This window comes from Neomonachus schauinslandi, chromosome 8 (genome assembly GCF_002201575.2).
Source record: "Neomonachus schauinslandi chromosome 8, ASM220157v2, whole genome shotgun sequence".
Classification (NCBI taxonomy): Eukaryota; Metazoa; Chordata; class Mammalia; order Carnivora; family Phocidae; genus Neomonachus; species Neomonachus schauinslandi.
Genome location: NC_058410.1, coordinates 114,511,847 through 114,528,755, shown reverse-complemented (window position 1 = coordinate 114,528,755; position 16,909 = coordinate 114,511,847). Strand labels below are relative to the sequence as shown.

General features: G+C 50.1%; 1 protein-coding gene across 1 annotated transcript in view; it reads left to right on the top strand.

Moving 5' to 3' along the window:
- The window catches only part of ANKS1A (ankyrin repeat and sterile alpha motif domain containing 1A), a 181,711-nt gene extending 173,992 nt beyond the window's left edge, over window positions 1–7,719 (top strand). Inside the window, exons 22-24 of the mRNA XM_044917661.1 lie at window positions 11–181; window positions 1,085–1,182; window positions 7,310–7,719. Coding sequence (XP_044773596.1) covers window positions 11–181; window positions 1,085–1,182; window positions 7,310–7,418 — 378 coding nt within the window. The 3' untranslated portion in view covers window positions 7,419–7,719. The remainder of the gene's footprint in view (window positions 1–10; window positions 182–1,084; window positions 1,183–7,309) is intronic.
- The last annotated feature ends 9,190 nt before the right edge of the window (window positions 7,720–16,909 follow it).

Sequence of the window (16,909 nt, the reverse complement as noted above, 5' to 3'; positions counted from 1 at the left end):
CTCCTCCCAGAATCTGACCTACGAGATCATCCTGACTCTGGGGCAGGCGTTCGAGGTGGCCTATCAGCTAGCCCTGCAGGCCCAAAAGTCCCGGCCCCTGGGGGCCTCCGCCGCCGAGATGATCGAAACGAAATCTTCCAAACCGGTGCCTAAGCCTCGGGTCGGCACGAGGAAGTCAGCAGTACGTGAACCCGCCGGGCCTCGAGGGCGTGGGGTGGAGCGGGCGGCCGGAGGGGCTTCTCAGCCACAGGCAGCCGGCCCCTCGGAACGGGCCGCCAGCTCCTCTCCTGTCCCCGCCCCGGCCGCAGGCTGCGGCCCCCTCCCTCGCCAGGCGCCCCCGGGGCCGGCCCACAGCGAGCCCCCAGTAACACCACCCCGTGTCTGTGTCTGCTTTGCTCTGCGCCCCAGGTGCTGCCGCCCCCCGATAGTCGCTGTTGTCACTGTCACACCTGCACCACCCATCGTCCTTCTTACCTACCGCTGCCGTCTGTTAGTCCTGGAGTCAAGGTCTTTACACCTCCTGCTGTCTGTGTGTCAGTCTCCCTGAAGTGACCGTGAGCTTTCTGAGACGCTAGTGGCCTCCCCCCAGCCCCCCACCTGCGTGACATTCTTTCCTGAGCCGCCCTCCTGCCATCCCTGTCTGTGCTTTAGCTCTCTGTTTCTCTGTGTGTCCTCTCTGCCGAGGCCCGGGGTATGCTCTCAGGTCCCGCCCGAGGGACCCGAGGCTTGGGGTTTCCCAGCCTCGCACCCCCTTCCTGCCACCATGAACAGGTTTGGGGCTCAGAGCACGATGCTCGGGTCGGGCAAGGCTCCTTTACCTGAGCAGCTCTGAGAAACCCCTGGGAGAAGTCGCCCCTGAAGAGGCCTAGAGGTGGCCCTCCCACGATGCTCCGGGGAGGGCGCCACTCCTGCCACCCCAGCCGTAGGGGGCTTGCTCTCTGAGAACAAGGGCCGCCGCTCATGTCCCTCATGCTGGCACGATGTCAGCACGGCCCCAGGCAGGAAGAAGGGACAGCTGGGCCCTGCTGCCCCCCAGCCGGGTGCGGTGCTCCCTCTCTGACCCCTCACCCTTCTTCCTTGGCAGCTGGACCCGCCCGATACGGACCCAGATGCCCAGTCCCACGCCAGCGTCTCCTGGGTGGTGGACCCTAAACCAGACTCTAAGCGGAGCCTCAGCACCAAGTATGAGACCACTATCTTCTAACCGCTCACTCCCTGTCTCCACTAGTCTCACTGTGCCTTGCCATCCGACCTCTGCTCTTCTCAGCTCTCCTTCCGGCTGCTGACGCCAAGGCCCCGCCCCGGGGGGCCCTGCTCCCCCTGCCCCCCCGGCAGCAGCTCTAGACACCACACGCACAGCTTGTACCCAACACCGCCGGACACTGTGAAGTCCCCGCCTTGGGCGAGGACAGCTTGGCGGGGGAGGGGGGTGAGTTGCCTTTGAGGTGGGCACCAGGAAGCCTAAGCGGGCAGGCACTGTGAATCCTGGGGGCGGGGGGCCCAGTCTGCGAGCAGTCCACCAGTGAGCGCCCCTCTGACTAGGCCGGGCTCTCTGCTCTCCTCCCGCCTTCTATGCCAAGCCGCAGCTGGGTGCCGCCGCCTAGAGCGAACCGTCTTTTTGCACCTTTCCTGACACAACCAACCACTGTGACCACGTGGTGCCAGAATCCCTTCGCAGTCCGCTCACGGCCGGCCTGCGGCCCCGTCCCTCCCTCCTGCGAGAGCCCTAGCTCCGTGCCGTGGCTCGCCTGGGGCCAGACTGCGTTCCGGGAGGGCCCAGGGGCCCCGGGCACAGGCCTGACTCGGCAGCGTGGAGCCCTGTGGAGCCCTGAGCGTCTGAACCCCCGTGGGCTGGCTTCCCTCGGCAGGCCTCTTGGTCCCCAGAGTCGCGCTCCCGAGGAATGGGATGGCGTGTGTGTGTGTGTGCGTGCGTGCGTGTGTGTGTGTGTGTGTGTGTGGTTGGCCCCTCCTGCCTTCGCCGGGGAGTCGCACGGCTGGCTCTGGAGTCTAGCTCACCGAGGAGGAAGGCCTTTCTGGGGGACCCAGCGAGAGGGAGGCCTGTGCGCTGCACACACGCTGCGCCTTCTTCCCTCACAGAACCCAGCCGCTCGAGGACAGGGACCCGGACCAAGCAACTCCCCTTGTCCTCCCGGGACTTACCGTCACTGCTCCGCAGTGGGGGGGTCAGAGATAGTCAGCCCCGCTCAGCCTTGAGTCCCCTGAGAGGGGAGGCTGTGGATCGTGGAGCGGAGGCTTTGAAGAAGCACCCCGGTCTCCGGGGCGGGCTGGTCAGCTCAGGTGGCGGGAGACAGGAAAGCACGGTGCCAGGAGGACGTGCCGCCAGCACAGCGTAGGCTGGTAGAGAAGCCTCGAGAAGCCGGGAGCTCGCGGCGGTTCCTGGAGAGGCGGAGGCCAAGGTGATAAGGCGGGCTGGGCGCCCCTGCCCGCCTGCCTGTCCTGGTGCCTTCCCGAGCCACGGGCGCTCAGGGGAGGCTGTGAGGGACCTTCCTTCGCTTCCATGCTTCCTTTCAGTTTCCTCCACCCTGTGCAGGCCCCTGTGGTTAACCCTTTCCTCCCCCCGTTGTGTTTGCTTCTGCCAAGCTGAGCCACTGAGGAACCGACTGTGCTGCAGAAACACAGACGTGGGGAGCACAGGCTCCCGCCTCCGCGGCCCCCACCACCACCACCGCTGCCACCACTGTGTCACCTGCAGCCTCGAAGACCCAGGCCTGGCCTCTGCCGGGAGCAGCTCCGTGGGGCTGCTCGGCCTGGACCTGCCGCCACCCGGTCTTACAGAGTGAGCCGCACTCCAGGCCTCGAGCAGATGAGACTGGAACTCCAGAGAGTCAAGAAGTGACTTGTCCAGAAGACATTTTTTAATAGAAAAAAAATTTTTTTCTAGAAAACGAATTTTTAAGACTCGGCTCAAACCTCTAGGTTAAACTGCCAATCTTTAGACAGACGGCCACGGGATCGGAAGACGGGGGCGCCCCAGAGCGGCTCCGAGGCCGGCCGGCGCCGCCTTCTGCCCCTGGGATGGGCTGTTGGCGCCGTCCGCGAGGCTGTAGAGGGGGGGCAGTGCCCTGGGGGTGAACGGAAAGCAGGCCCAGGTGGGTTTGTTCGAGTCTGCCTTTCAAACCCAACCAAGTCAGTTGCTGTTCCTTATGAACCGCACAACTTCTTGTCCCCATCGGGAGCCGGACGCTGCCTCTGCAGTAAGAACAGGCCCCAGACGCACCTGGCAGAAGCAGAGACTCCCGGTCCGTGTCTGGGCTTCCAAATGTGAAGGTCTGGGGGCCAGACGGAGCTGAGCGAGCCATGCCCGGGGCCATGAAGTCGGGGCCGCTCCTCGGCGCCAGAGCCCAAGGTGGCCAGGGCGCCGGGCCCCGCACTCTCTGGAGACCTCAGACTGCCTGGGTTCAGTCAGAAAGGAGAAAAAGCAGCTTTGTTGCGGGCATTAATGGGTAGGTCGGCTAAGACGGCTACCTGCCAATTTGTGATTTGTCTAATCAGGTCTGTGTGACTAGGACTCGCTTTGATTCTCTGAATTATTGGTTTGACTGTTGTATTTTCAGCTGCTGGATTCATCCCTGGCTCCAGGTGTAGAGAAGGCTAAAGAAGGGGACAGTTGATTCGGTTCTCCCCCAGTGTGGCCTTCAGGGCAGACTGGGGTCCTGGCGCACCACTACCACTTAAGGCCTCCTGCTGGCTTGCTTCGCTTGTTGACTTGGACTCTTGCTCTGTGCTCCTGAGGGTGGTAGAAGCAGACGGGGTAATTCCTGTGAGGCCGAGAGGCAGAGCTGGATGCGCTGCTGCTGGCCCAGTACCTTCTAGAGTAGGGAGCAGAGAGGAGCCATTCCTCCCGGGGGTAATTCAGCAGACCTCATGCTTTGCCGGCACAGGGCGGGCTACCCCCAGGACCCACGTGCCAGGCTTCGGCGGGACTTCTTTCCCAGCACAGGCTGTGAATCGGAATTCCTTATGGGTTCCGTGCACAGAGGGTGCTCTCGGACACACTCCCCACCCCGGTGGTGGCCAGAAACGGAAAGCCTGGCCCCGTCCTCCTGCTGCCTCGAACCTGGGCCCCGGGGGCGGCACCTCCTCTGGAGCAGGGGCAGGGAACCCTCCACTTTCGGGTACTAAACAAGGACCTCAACACTTGAAGTCTGGCTTCGCTTCCTGCTTCTCCCAAGGCCTGGGAGCCTCCCGTCAGCCCCTGCCCCGCTTGTTTTTTTCCCCCCCCCCCCCCCCCCCCAACCACTACCACCCCGCTGGCCCGGGAGAATTGACCAGGGAACCGGAGGGGTGGGCGCCGCTCCCTCCCCTGCGGGGGGCCTGGCCTCAGCTAAGTGTGCCTCTCCTCTCCGGAGGCGGCAGGTCCAAAAAGCAAACTGTAGACACTACGATGAGCTGTTCGAGCCGTCTTTTTGTTTTTAAATCACACGTAGGTGTTTCCTCCCCTTGAAGCTGCTATATCTTTATTTATTCAGGGTGTTGTCATATTGGAAAGCCTTAGCTAATCCTCTCTGGCTCTGGGTTTGCTTTTGAGATTGGTTTGTTTCCGAATAGTTGAGAAGGGTAGGGACTGGATCTTTCTTTCGTTTTTATTTCTCCTCCGGGGCAGGTACTCTCTCTCCCCTCGAAAGGGGCGGTGTAACTTCAAGGACAGGCTTCGAGCAGAAAAGCCCCCGCTTCGCTTCTGCACCGGCGTTCGGCGGCGGGGTCTGAGCTGTGCGGGGGCCCCCCGGGCAGGACTTGCGAGGGAGTCACTACCTTCCCCGGCCCCAGCGCCCAGCTTCTTTGCTCGCCACTCTGAGCCATAGGACCCCTCCTGCCGGGCTCCGTGTCTGCCAGGTTCCACACGCCTCCTGGGTCTCTAGCCTCAGAGTCTGGCGGGCGTTCCTCGAGAAGCCTCTGGCCGAGCAGGCAGCCATGGTGGTGGCCGCCGCTCCCACAGTCAGACGCTTGTCTGTCCTCGGCCCGCCTGCGAGAGGCCCAGGCCTGCGGCGTGACCGTCACAAGCAGCTCGCAAAAGTATTGTTGCTAACGGGGTGGCAACGGGACTGAATTGTAATAAAAATGTTATTTAATCTTTGTCTCTGTATTTTGATACTTGAATGAATTCCCCTTTTATTTTACTGTACATATGATTGTTAATCTGTCCGATTTTGTCCGAATTACAAACATCTTGTGGTACCAAACATAACGAATCTGCGCAACAATGTAGACTGACCTCACGACACGAGAGAGAGTGTAAATATTCCTGGGCTTCCAGCTTCAGTTTGGTTATTTTCATAACTGTACAACCTAGAACAGACGGAATTAATAAATGAGAAGCAACATGAAACCAGCCTTCCTTTTTGGGAGTTTTTGAATTGGAAAGCTTCTTGACGGTTCTCTGGCAGCAGCGCAGGCCCGGGCTATAGGCTGTAGGCCGGCTCCGGGTCGCTGATGGGGGTCCCGCGCTGTCAGGGACGAGTGTGGGGATGCCGCTCTGTCTGGTGCGCTGCCAGCGGGAAGCTGCCAGCGATCATCCATCCGTCCACCCCGTCTAGTTGCAAGGCCTCTGTGCTTCAGCTTCCCCTCCTTAGAACATCTCCTCTGAATCCCAAGCAGGGGCCACGTTCTGGTTACGGATCCTCTGCATCCTTGTCTGGGCTTGTCGACCCGCAAACATTTATCGACTGTCTGTACAAGGCAGTGTTGGAGGACCGAGAGCTGTGGAAGAGGAGTGTCCCCTGCAAGGACCTTCCTTTAATTGTGGCGATTACGTCTGAGACGTGCACAACTGGCTACCGACGCAAAGCCACGCTGAGGCCACCCCGGGCGGGAGCGTCCAAAGGCACACGGTGCTCCTGGAGCTGAGGGGGGACAGGGAAGGAGGGGCTGGTGCCTGGGCCGGTATTGAAAGGGGAGGGCTTGGAAAGGCACGAACGGTACTACGAACCCCTTCGCTGACGGCATCTGGGCTCCAAAGCCTGCTAGCAGCTCTCCAGGCATCCGTCTTGTTCACTCTGAGAAAGCAGCCAAGGCTCAGAAAGGTCACCACGCCTTCCCAGGGCCAGCTGGAGAGGACCTAAGAAACCATGCCCTCCAGTGGCTTCCAGCCTCCTCAGAGGCCCTGGTCCCATGCCTGCCTCCACCCCAACTGCCTAGCGCTGAACACTTATAAAGACTTATTCGAAAGAGAGAGAATATGGGGGGGAGGGGCAGAGAGGGAGAGAGAATCTCAAGCAGACTCCACGCTGAGCGCAGAGCCAGATGGAGGGCTTGGGGCTCCATCCCACGACCCTGAGACCATGACCTGAGCCAAAATCAAGAGTTGGACACTTAACCGACTGAGCCACCCAGGTGCCCCAGCACTGAACACTTATATAAATGAGTTTCTGTGAAATATTCCATTTGTCAAGGGCTTTAAAAGTGAAAATCACTAGGGCGCCTGGGTGGCTCAGTCGGTTAAGCATTTGCCTTCGGGTCAGGTCATGGTCCCGGGGTCCTGGGATCAAGTCCTGCATCGGGCTCTCTGCGCAGCGGGGAGTCTGCTTCTCCCTCTCCCTCTGCCTGCCACTCCCCCTGCTTGTGCTCTCTTGCTCTCTCCCTGTCAAATAAAATCCTTAAAAAAAAAAAAAAAAGAAAGAAAATCACTGATTTAATCCAATACCCAACTATATTTCTGAAGAAAACAAGGCCCAGAGCGGGGAAAGGTTTTTCCTAGCCAGCCAGCTAATAGACCAGATCCCAGCTTCTCACTCCCAATTAGGGCTTTTTAGGCCAGTGCACGGCCCCTAGGTAAAGAGAGTGAGGTCCAGTCGTGGAGGGCCTCATCATCCTCACACCCCTGCACACCCTGGCAGAAGAAACCTTACAGCCAGGAGGAGGAGGTCTGGCCATAATTCATGTCACTGTGGCTCTGGAACGGGGCCCCAGGACACAGTCCACTGTCAGAGTCCCCTTCGGCCTCACTGAGAAGCCTTACGGCCGTGACTCTTGGGCTGCAGTGCTGACGGTGCTGATGGTGCCCTGGGGGCCCGCGCCTGGCCCAGTGGGAATGGCCAGTCTGGCACGAGTGTGGGCTGGGGCCGCTGCGACAAAGGAATGGATGGGGCCCACTCGGCGGGAGTGCATCTGCCTGCCGCGTCCTGCCTCTGCCCCGTTCCCTGTGACGCCGGCTAGAGCGTGCTCCCCGCGCACGTCCCCTCAGGACCTGGAGGCTGGGAGCCGGCAGGCGCCCGGCACGGCTCTCTGCTCTCATCTCAGCGTGGAGGGTGAGGTAGACCCTCACAGGCCCATGCACTCCTCTCTCCCGCAGGCAGCGCCCGCGTCCTCAGCAGCTCCGCCTCACAGACACTGCGGTCCGGGAAGCCAGGCAGCTGGCTCGCTCCTCCGTAGGCTGCGGCGGGTCACCCTTCCAGCAGTGACCAGGCGACTGAGGAAGCAGAACCGTGCCAACTGGAGCACCTGCCAGGGCAGCTCAAAACGCACTCTTAGCCCTGGCCACCTCTGGCTTCCTCCACCTACAGCGTGTGCAGGTCCCACCCGACAGCCAGCTCATGGGGACAGGCGGACCTTTCAGAATGTTCCGCAGTTCAAACACCCAAGGAGCACAGAGGTGTGAACGAGCCACCGCTCGGGGCAGCGTCTACAACTCTGGGGCTCGTCTTTCAGGCCTCAGCTATTAGGAACATTACTTTAAACAAGCCTTTATCAAAAGAGTTTCCCTAACACCTCAAAATATTTGTTATCCAGTAAATGGGCCTGGGACAACTGCATAGCCACAGAGGTTGGGGACAGTACGGGGATTCCTATGCCTACTTACAGCAAAATAAATACCAGATAGCTCACATACTTAAATGTAGAAAAAATAAAATCCCAAAAGCTAGAAGAAAATAGGGAGACTTTTTTTCCCCACAATCTTGGTACGAGAAAGTTCTTTCCAAGCATGCTGCAAAACTCTGAATCCATTTTTTAAAAGATTAACATATTCAACTATATAAAAATCAAACATTTCTGCAAAGCCAAAAGCAACATTTAAAAAAAGAACAATTAGGGGCACCTGGGTGGCTCAGTTGTTAAGCGTCTGCCTTCGGCTCAGGTCATGATCTCAGGGTCCTGGGATCAAGCCCCACATCGGGCTCCCTGCTCAGCAGGAAGTCTGCTTCTCCCTCTCCCACTCCCCCTGCTCATGCTCTGTCAAATAAATAAATAAAATCTTTTAAAATTTTTTAAAAATTAAAAATAAAAAAGAACAATTGAAAACAATATTTGTATCACATGTAACAAAGGACAAAACTTGACAACAGCTATCAAAAGTAAACCAGAGGGCGCCTGGGTGGCTCAGTCAGTGGAGCGTCTGCCTTCAGCTCAGGTCATGATCCAGGGGTCCTGGGATCGAGTCCCACATCGGGCTCCCTGCTGAGCGGGGAGCCTGCTTCTCCCTCTGCCTGCCACCGCCTCCCCCGCTTGTGCTCTCTCTCTCTCTCTCAAATAAACAAAATCTTTAATAAAAAAAAAGTAAACTGGAACTTCTGCTTCCAGGAAGATCAAGTAGACATACTCTCCCCTATTCTCCTTGCTCGGTACAAATAAAAGCCCCAACCGAGACACCGATGGCACAGACAAAGCCCAAACAAGAGTCTGCTCTCCCTAGCCAAAGAACTAGAAGAGAGGCAGCCTGGCAGGACAGAGAGCTGTGAAGACACTAACTGCTTTACTCTATCCAAACACAACAGGAAAACAGTTGTGCCCCACGTCCCTGAGGCCAGCAGAGGCCTCGCCTTCTACGCTCACCAGGCTAACAGGGTGGCCCACACGCCCACTGACAGGTATCAGAGGAGGCCTAGTAGAAACTCACTGTTGCCCAGCAGTAACGAGGTGCTCCTGAAAAATACAATAACCGAAACTGAAATCTCAGTGGATGGACTGCACAGCAGAATGGATGGGAAAGACAGAATCCACCCACTGGAAGACAGAACAATGGAGACGACCCAGTCTCGACAGAAAGACAAAACAGACTGGAAAGAAAATGAATAGAGTCTCAGGGACCCAGAACTCTAACATAAGATTGAACATTTGTGTCAGCAGAGTCCCAGAAGGAGGTGGAGTAGGGCTGAAAAAGTACCCAAGGAAATAATGGCTGAGAACTTCCCAAATTTGGCAAGAGACATCAACCTACACATTCAAGAAGCTGAGTATGCCCCAAACCAGATAAACCGAAAGAAATCCATCACACATCATATCCAAGGTACATCACAGTTAAATTTCTGAAAATGAAAGACAATTTCTGAGCCCAGCAAGAGAAGAACCTTACCTTGTCGGGGACAAGTAATGTGAATGACAGGGGATTTCTCCGCAGAGTTGTGGAGGCCAGAAGGAAGTAGCATATTTCTCAGGTGCTGAAAGAAAAAACGAGCCAGATCCTACAGCCTGCAAAAATATCCTTCCGGAATGAAGAGAATCAAGACAGCCTGGATGAAAGAAAAGAAGGGACTTACCTGCCAGCAGGCCTACCTTAAATGAATGATAAAAAAACAAAACAAACAAACAAAAAAACGCTTTTCAACAGAAAGGATAGGATATAAGGAGGAGCTTTGGAACATCAGAAAGGACGAACAAACGTTAAACAAAAATATGGGTAAACCCAATAGACTTTCCTTCTCTTCAGCTTTCTAACATGTTTCATAGTTGAAGCAAAAATCATAACACAGGGACACTTGGGTGGCTCAGCTGGTTAAGCGTCTGCCTTCGGCTCAGGTCATGATCCCAGGGTCCTGGGATCGAGCCCCGCGTCGGGCTCCCTGCTCAGCGGGAAGCCTGCTTCTCCCTCTCCCTCTCCTTCTATGTTCTCCTCTCTCTCTCTGTCTCTCTCAAATAAAATCTGTAAAAAAAATCATAACACAATCTAATGTGTTTCTAAATATATGCAGAAGAAATATTTAAAATGATTATCTTTTAAATGGGGGTGGGGGTAAAGAACTGGTAGATGACGACACCAGTAAACTATGGCAAGCTATGCATTTATGTAATACCTAGGGAAGACACTAAAAAAATTATGCAAAGAGATAAACTCAAAAATGCTATGGATAAATCAAAATGGAGTGTCACATTTTTTTCAAGTAACTCAAAGGGAGACAGAAAAAAAAAGAAAAATAAGAACAGAATAACTAGAAAACAAAATGGCACATGTAAGCACTAACATATCATAATTACACTAAATTAAAAGGTCTAAAAACATGAATTAAAAGAGATTGGCAGAGTAGATTTAAAAATGTGAACTATATGCTGTAAAGAAACACACCTCAAATAATATAAACAGGCTGAGAGCAAAAAGATAGAAAAAGATATATAATGCAAACATCAATCAAAGGAAAGCAGGAGTGGCAATATTAGTATCTCATAAAGTAGAATTCAGAGCAAAGAAAATTATAAGAAAGAGAGGGGCATTATATAATAATAAAGGGTCAGTGCACCAAGAGGCCACATCAGTCAATGTGTATGTGCCAAACAACAGAACTGCAAAGTATGTGAAGCAAAGACTGACTGAACTGAAAAGGGAAATGGACAAATCCATAAATGCTATCAACTGAAGCGTGTCCCACCAAAATTCCTATGTTGAAGCCCTAAGCCCCACTGTGACTGTATTTGGAGATGGAGCTTTTAGGAGCTAAGGTTAAACAAGCTCATAGGGTGAGGTCCTAATCCAGTTGGATTGCTGGCCTTATAAGGTAGAGGGAGGGAAGGCGGGAGGGAGAGCTCTAGACACAGACACAGTGGAAAGGCCATGTGAGAACATAGGGAGAGGGTGTCCATCTACAAGCCAGGAAGCAAGTCCTCACCAGAAACTGACCCTGCCAGTCCTTGATCTGGGACTTTCCAGCCTCTAAACATGTGAGAAATACGTTTTTGTTTTTTTAAGCCACCCAGTCTATGGTATTTTGTATGGCAGCCTGAGAAGACTAATACAATAAATATAGTTGGAGACTATCAACAACTGATAGAACAACCAGAGAGAAAATCATCAAGGATATATTAAAACTCAACACCACCATCAACCAACAGGATCTCACTGACATTTAGAGAACAATCTGGCCCACAAGAGCACAATGCACATTGTTTTCAAGTGCCCATGGAAAATATACTAAGATAAACTAATCCTGGGTCATAAACCAAACCTCAACAAATTTAAAAGAATTAAAATCATATACAATGTGTTCTTGAACCACAACAGAATCAAAGTAAAAATCAGTAACATGAAGATAACAGGAAATTCTCTAAACACTTTTAATAAATACACTTCTAAATAACCCATGAGTTAAAGAGAAAGTCTCAAGGGAAATCAAAAGATACATTAAACTGAATGAAAATTAAAATAACATCATATCAAAATTTGTGGGACAAGGTAAAGTTGTACCAAGAGGGAAATTCACAGCACTAAATAAATGCATACATTGGGAAAGAGGAAAAGTCTTAAATCAACAGTCTAAGCTTCTACCCTCACAAGGACCTCCGGAAAAAAAAAAGAGCATAATAAAGCCAAAGCAAGGAGAAGGAAAGAAATAATAAAGATAAAAACATAAATCAATGAAATGAACACAGAAATTGGGAAAGTATTGATGAAACAGCTTTTTATATGAAATGACTGATAAAATTGACAAACCTGTAGCCAAACTGACAAAAAAAAAAAAAGAGAGAGAGAGAGAAGGAAGACAGAGATTACCAATATCAAGAATGAAACAATGGGGCGCCTGGGTGGCTCAGTCGTTAAGCGTCTGCCTTCGGCTCAGGTCATGATCCCAGGATCCTGGGATCGAGCCCCGCATCGGGCTCCCTGCTCAGTGGGAAGCCTGCTTCTCCCTCTCCCACTCCCCCTGCTTGTGTTCCCTCTCTTGCTATGTCTCTCTGTGTCAAATAAATAAAATCTTTAAAAAAAAAAAAAAAAGAATGAAACAATGGCTATCACTACAGACCCTATAAACATCAAAAGGATAATATGAGAATACTTTACACAACCCTACACATATAAATTTGGCAACTTAGACAAAATAGACCAATTCCTCAAAAAAAAATATACACTACCACAACTCACCCAATGTGAAATAGATAATTCAAATAGCATTATAAATATTGAATCCATAATTTTAAAAAATATCCAAGACCAGATGAATTCACTGGAGAATTCTACCAAATGTTTAAAGAAGAATTAACACCAATACTACACAATCTGTTCCAGAAAACAGTAGAGGAGGAATACTTCCTAATTCATTCTATGAGCTAGTATTACCCTGATGCCAAACCAAAGTACAAAAAAATAAAACTATGGACTAATACCCCTCATGAGTATAGGCACAAAAAATCAGTAACAAAACATTAGCAAATAGAATTCAGATATATATAAAAAGAAGTATACACTATGACCAAAGGAAGTTAATTCCGAGGATACAAGGCTGGTCAATATTTGAAGATCAGTCAATGTAATCCAACATAGTAACAATCTAAAGAAAAAATCCCATTATCTATTGATGCAGAGAAAAAAATTGACAAAATTCAACATCATGATAAAAACTCAGAAAAATGGAAACAGAGGGTGAATAGCTCCCTAAAGATATCCACATCCTAATCAATAGAACCTGTGAGTATGTTACCTTATATGGCAAAAGATAATTTGCAAACCTGATTAAATCAAGGATCTTGAGATGGGGAGATTCCCCTGGATTACGTGGGTGGGCCTTAAATCCAATTGTGAGTATCCTCAGAGATGCAGAGGGAGCTTAGATACACACAGAAGAGGACCATGTAACCTCCAGGTGACCATGGAGGCAGAGACTGGAGGCAGAGATTGGAGAAATGCAGCCACAAGTCAAGGAATGCCAGCAGCCACTGGAAGCTGGAAGAGGCAAGAACAGATTCTCGACTAGAGTCTCCAGTGGGAGTACAGCCTTGCCCACAGTTTCATTTCAGCCCAAACTGACTGGCTTCTGACCTTCAGAACTGTGAGAGAGTATATTTCTGGTTTTGTTAAGTAAGCCATTCAGTTTGTGGTAATTTGTTACAGCAATCACAGGAAACTAATTCGTCCCTAGAGCCTCATGTAGCTCAGCCTATACCTTAATTTTAGCTGGTCAGACCCATTGTGGACTTCTCACACCCAGAACTGTAGATAATAAATTTGCCTTGTCTCAAGGCACTAAATTTGTGGTACTTAATACAGAGGGATTTCTTTAAACTTCATTAAGAACATTTATAAAAACCGGGGCGCCTGGGTGGCTCAGTTGGTTAAGCGCCTGCCTTCGGCTCAGGTCATGATCCCAGCATCCCGGGGTCGAGTCCCACAATGGGTCTTTGTTTAATGGGAAATCTGCTTCTCCCTCTGCCTGTCACTCCCCCTGCTTGTGCTCGCTCTCTCTGACAAAGGGAATCTTAAAAAAAAAAAAAGAACAACATTTACAAAAACCTACAACCAATATTATATTTAATGGTGAAAAACTGAATGTTTTCCCCTTAAGATTAGGAACAAAGAAAGGATTCCACATTACCAGTCTTAAAATTCTGAGAGTTCTAGCCAGTGCAATAAGGCAAGAAAAGGAAATAATAGGCATCCATACCAGAAAAGAAATAAAAGTGTCCCTATTTGCAGATTACAATTGTCTATGTAGAAAATTCCAAAGAATCTACAAGAAAATTATTAGAATAAGTGAGTTAAGATCACAGAATACAAAATAAACTTGCAAAAGTCCATTCTATTTGTGGAAATGAACATGTAGACACCACAATTAAAAATAAAACACCATTTGTAATCACTCAAAAAAATGAAACTCTTAGGTATAAATCCAATATGTTAAGGACTTACATGATAAAAATTACACAGTCCTGGGGCACCTGGCTGGCTCAGTCGGAAGAGCATGTGACTCTTGATCTCAGGGTTGTGAGTTTGAGCCCCACGTTGGGTGTAGAGATTACCAAGAAAAAGAAAACTTAAAAAAAAATCTGCACAGTCCTGATGAAAGACTCAAAAAAGATCTAAATAACTGGAGAGATATACCATATTCATGGACTGGAACTTTCAACTTAGTAAAGATGTCAATTCTCCCCAAATTGATACACAGGTTTAACATAGTATCTATCAAAATTCTAGCAATTTTTTTTTGTAGATATAGACAAGATTAGTCCATGGAAAGGCAAAGAAACTAGAATAGCTTAAAAAACAAAACAAAACAAAACATTGAAACAGAAGAATAAAGTGGGAAGAATCAGTCTACCCAATTTCAAGACCTATTATATAGCTACAGTAATCAGTACTGTGTTGTGTGGAAGAGAGACAGGCACATAGATCAGTGGAACAGAATAGAAAACCCAGAAAAGAGACCCAGACAAATATGCCAAATTTATAATGTGCAAAAGCAATTCAATAGAGGAAAGGTAGCCTTTTCAACAAAGATACTGGAGCAACTGGACATTCATAGACAAGAGGGAAAAAAAAATACCTCAACTAAGTCTCACACCTTACACAAAATTAACTCTAAATGGATCATAGACTTAAATGTAAAACAAAACTATACAACTTTTAGGAAAAAAAAACTTAGGAGGAAATCTTTGGGATCTAAGGCTGAGCAAAGAGTTCCCAGACTTTACAGCAAAAGCACAGTCCATAAAAAGAAAACCTGATAAGTTGGACTTCATCAAAATTAAAACTTTTGTGCATCAAAGGACACTATCAAGAAAGTGAAAAGACTATCCACAGAATAGGAGAATACATTTGCAAATCATTTACCTAACAAAGGTCTACTATCCAGAATATATAAAGAACTCTTACAACTCAACAACAAAACAACCCAATTCAAAAATGGGCAAAGGACTAAAATAAACATTTTCCACTTAAGAGATACAAATGCCCAAGAAACACATGAAAAGATACCCAAGATCACTAGCTATCAGGGAAATGCAAATCAAACCACAGTGAGATTTCATGTCACACCCACCGAGATTTCTGTAATTAAAAAAAAAAAAATCAGGGGCGCCTGGGTGGCTTAGTCAGTTGAGCATCTGACTCTTGGTTTCAGCTCAGGTGTCAGCTCTGCACTCAGCAGGGAGCCTGCTTGGGACTCTCTCTCTCCCTCTGCCCCTCCCCCACTCACATGTGCACATGCTCCCTCTCTTTCTCTCAAATAAATAGCTCTTAAAAAAAAAAAAAAAGATATTAAGAAAGAAAGAAAATTCACCGAAACAAAAAGCAGAGTAGTGGCTGCCAGAGCCTCGGGGGAGGGAAGAATTAAGTGAGAGGTTAACGGGTATGTGACTTCCTTTTGAGGTGATGAAAATGTTCTGGAAGTAGACAGTGGTGATAGTTGACCAATATTGTGAATGTACTAAATGTCACTAATGGCAAGTTTTATATTATGTGTATTTTCCCTCAATGTTAAATATATATCCCTCAAGCCATGGGCAGGATGAAATGGTCAGGATCCCTGTCTCCTGTGTGTGGAAGCATGAGAAAATCAACCTGAAATTTCTAAGAAATGGATCATCCCAGATTTTAATTATGAAGTAGAAAACAAGGTTCTACTGTTGGCTCAGTGTCTGCATCCCCCACCCACGCAGAGGGTGTCTGCATCCTTTTCACAGAGGTCCCTTCAGAGCACCTCTGCCTCGAAGACGAGGAGGCTTCCAAAATGTGGACTTTTAAGAAATTCAAATTAATCATTGCAAATCAGAGAATCCATCTAGGCAAGCTTCACTGTTTATCAAACATGCCCTTTTTTTGGGCTTCCCCATCCTGAGGATGTCTATCCAGGCCCTCCAGGGTTTCTGGTCATGGCCACACTGTTGACCCAGCTGTGTCACCCATCTCTCTAAAAAGGAAGTCAGTTAGGAACCAACCCGTGGCTGATGGAACTCAAATGCCCCTTCTGTTGTTCTTCCCAGATTCTGTGTTACAGGCAGCCCCCTCCATTCCCAAAATGGTGAGAACATTGTTTCTCTTCCCATCACCTTGAGAGCACATAGTGAATGTTCATTTTCTCTTGTCCATTATTTAAAAAGGGCCAAATCTAAGTGGAACATTTTCCTCATTTTGCTGTACGAGGTTGGGCTGGTCTGCGGCAGTCAGCCTGAGGAGGATGGGCTGGATCTCTACATGCCAGGAGGCGAGCCTGGGCCCTTCCCAGAACCTCTCTCGTTTGTGATGCCAACAGGAGCTCACAACTCCAACTGCCACCAGAGCCCCGGACTGGAAAGGGGAAGAAGGACGGCCGCTGTACCACCTCTAAATGCCCACGTCGCCTCTGTCAAAGCGGGGTGTCTAAGCTTAGAGATGAGGGAACAGGAAGCTCACGCAGCGGGAGAACAGGACCAACAAGAGACTTGATGCAAGTCAGTCACTGACCAAATAGTCCAAGCCTCCCCTCCAACTCCTGGAGAGAGAAATCCCATGAACTCGGAGGCGTGCCCTCTACAGAACACTTGCTCACAGCAAACAGCCCCGTGGCCTCAGTTTGCCCACCGCCCCCCCACCCCCGCTGCAGCCCCGGCCACAGAAGCAGCAGCTGAGGCTCTTACTATTTCCTGATTGCCTGCTGTATCATTTGAAACCTTCAGGGGAATTTGGTCCTAGAAGTGAAGTTTCTAAGAACTTTTTTCGACCATGCCCAAGCCCAAGCTGAACTGGACAAAACGAATTTCTGACTTCCAGAGAAGCCCTTCTACTCACACTTCGGATAGTTCTACAGGCTTCTCGGAGCCCTCAGAGAAATGCTTTACCCTTAGAGAAATAATGCTAGCACCCAGGTGTCTTGGCTTCTCAGCTCTGCATGCTGAAGTAGCACCTAGCCCGTGGGGGCAGACTGGGGGTCTTTTGGCTTCTTGGCTAGTTAGGGGCCCAGAGCAAAGGGCCCAGACACAGCCACGGCACAGGAAGAGT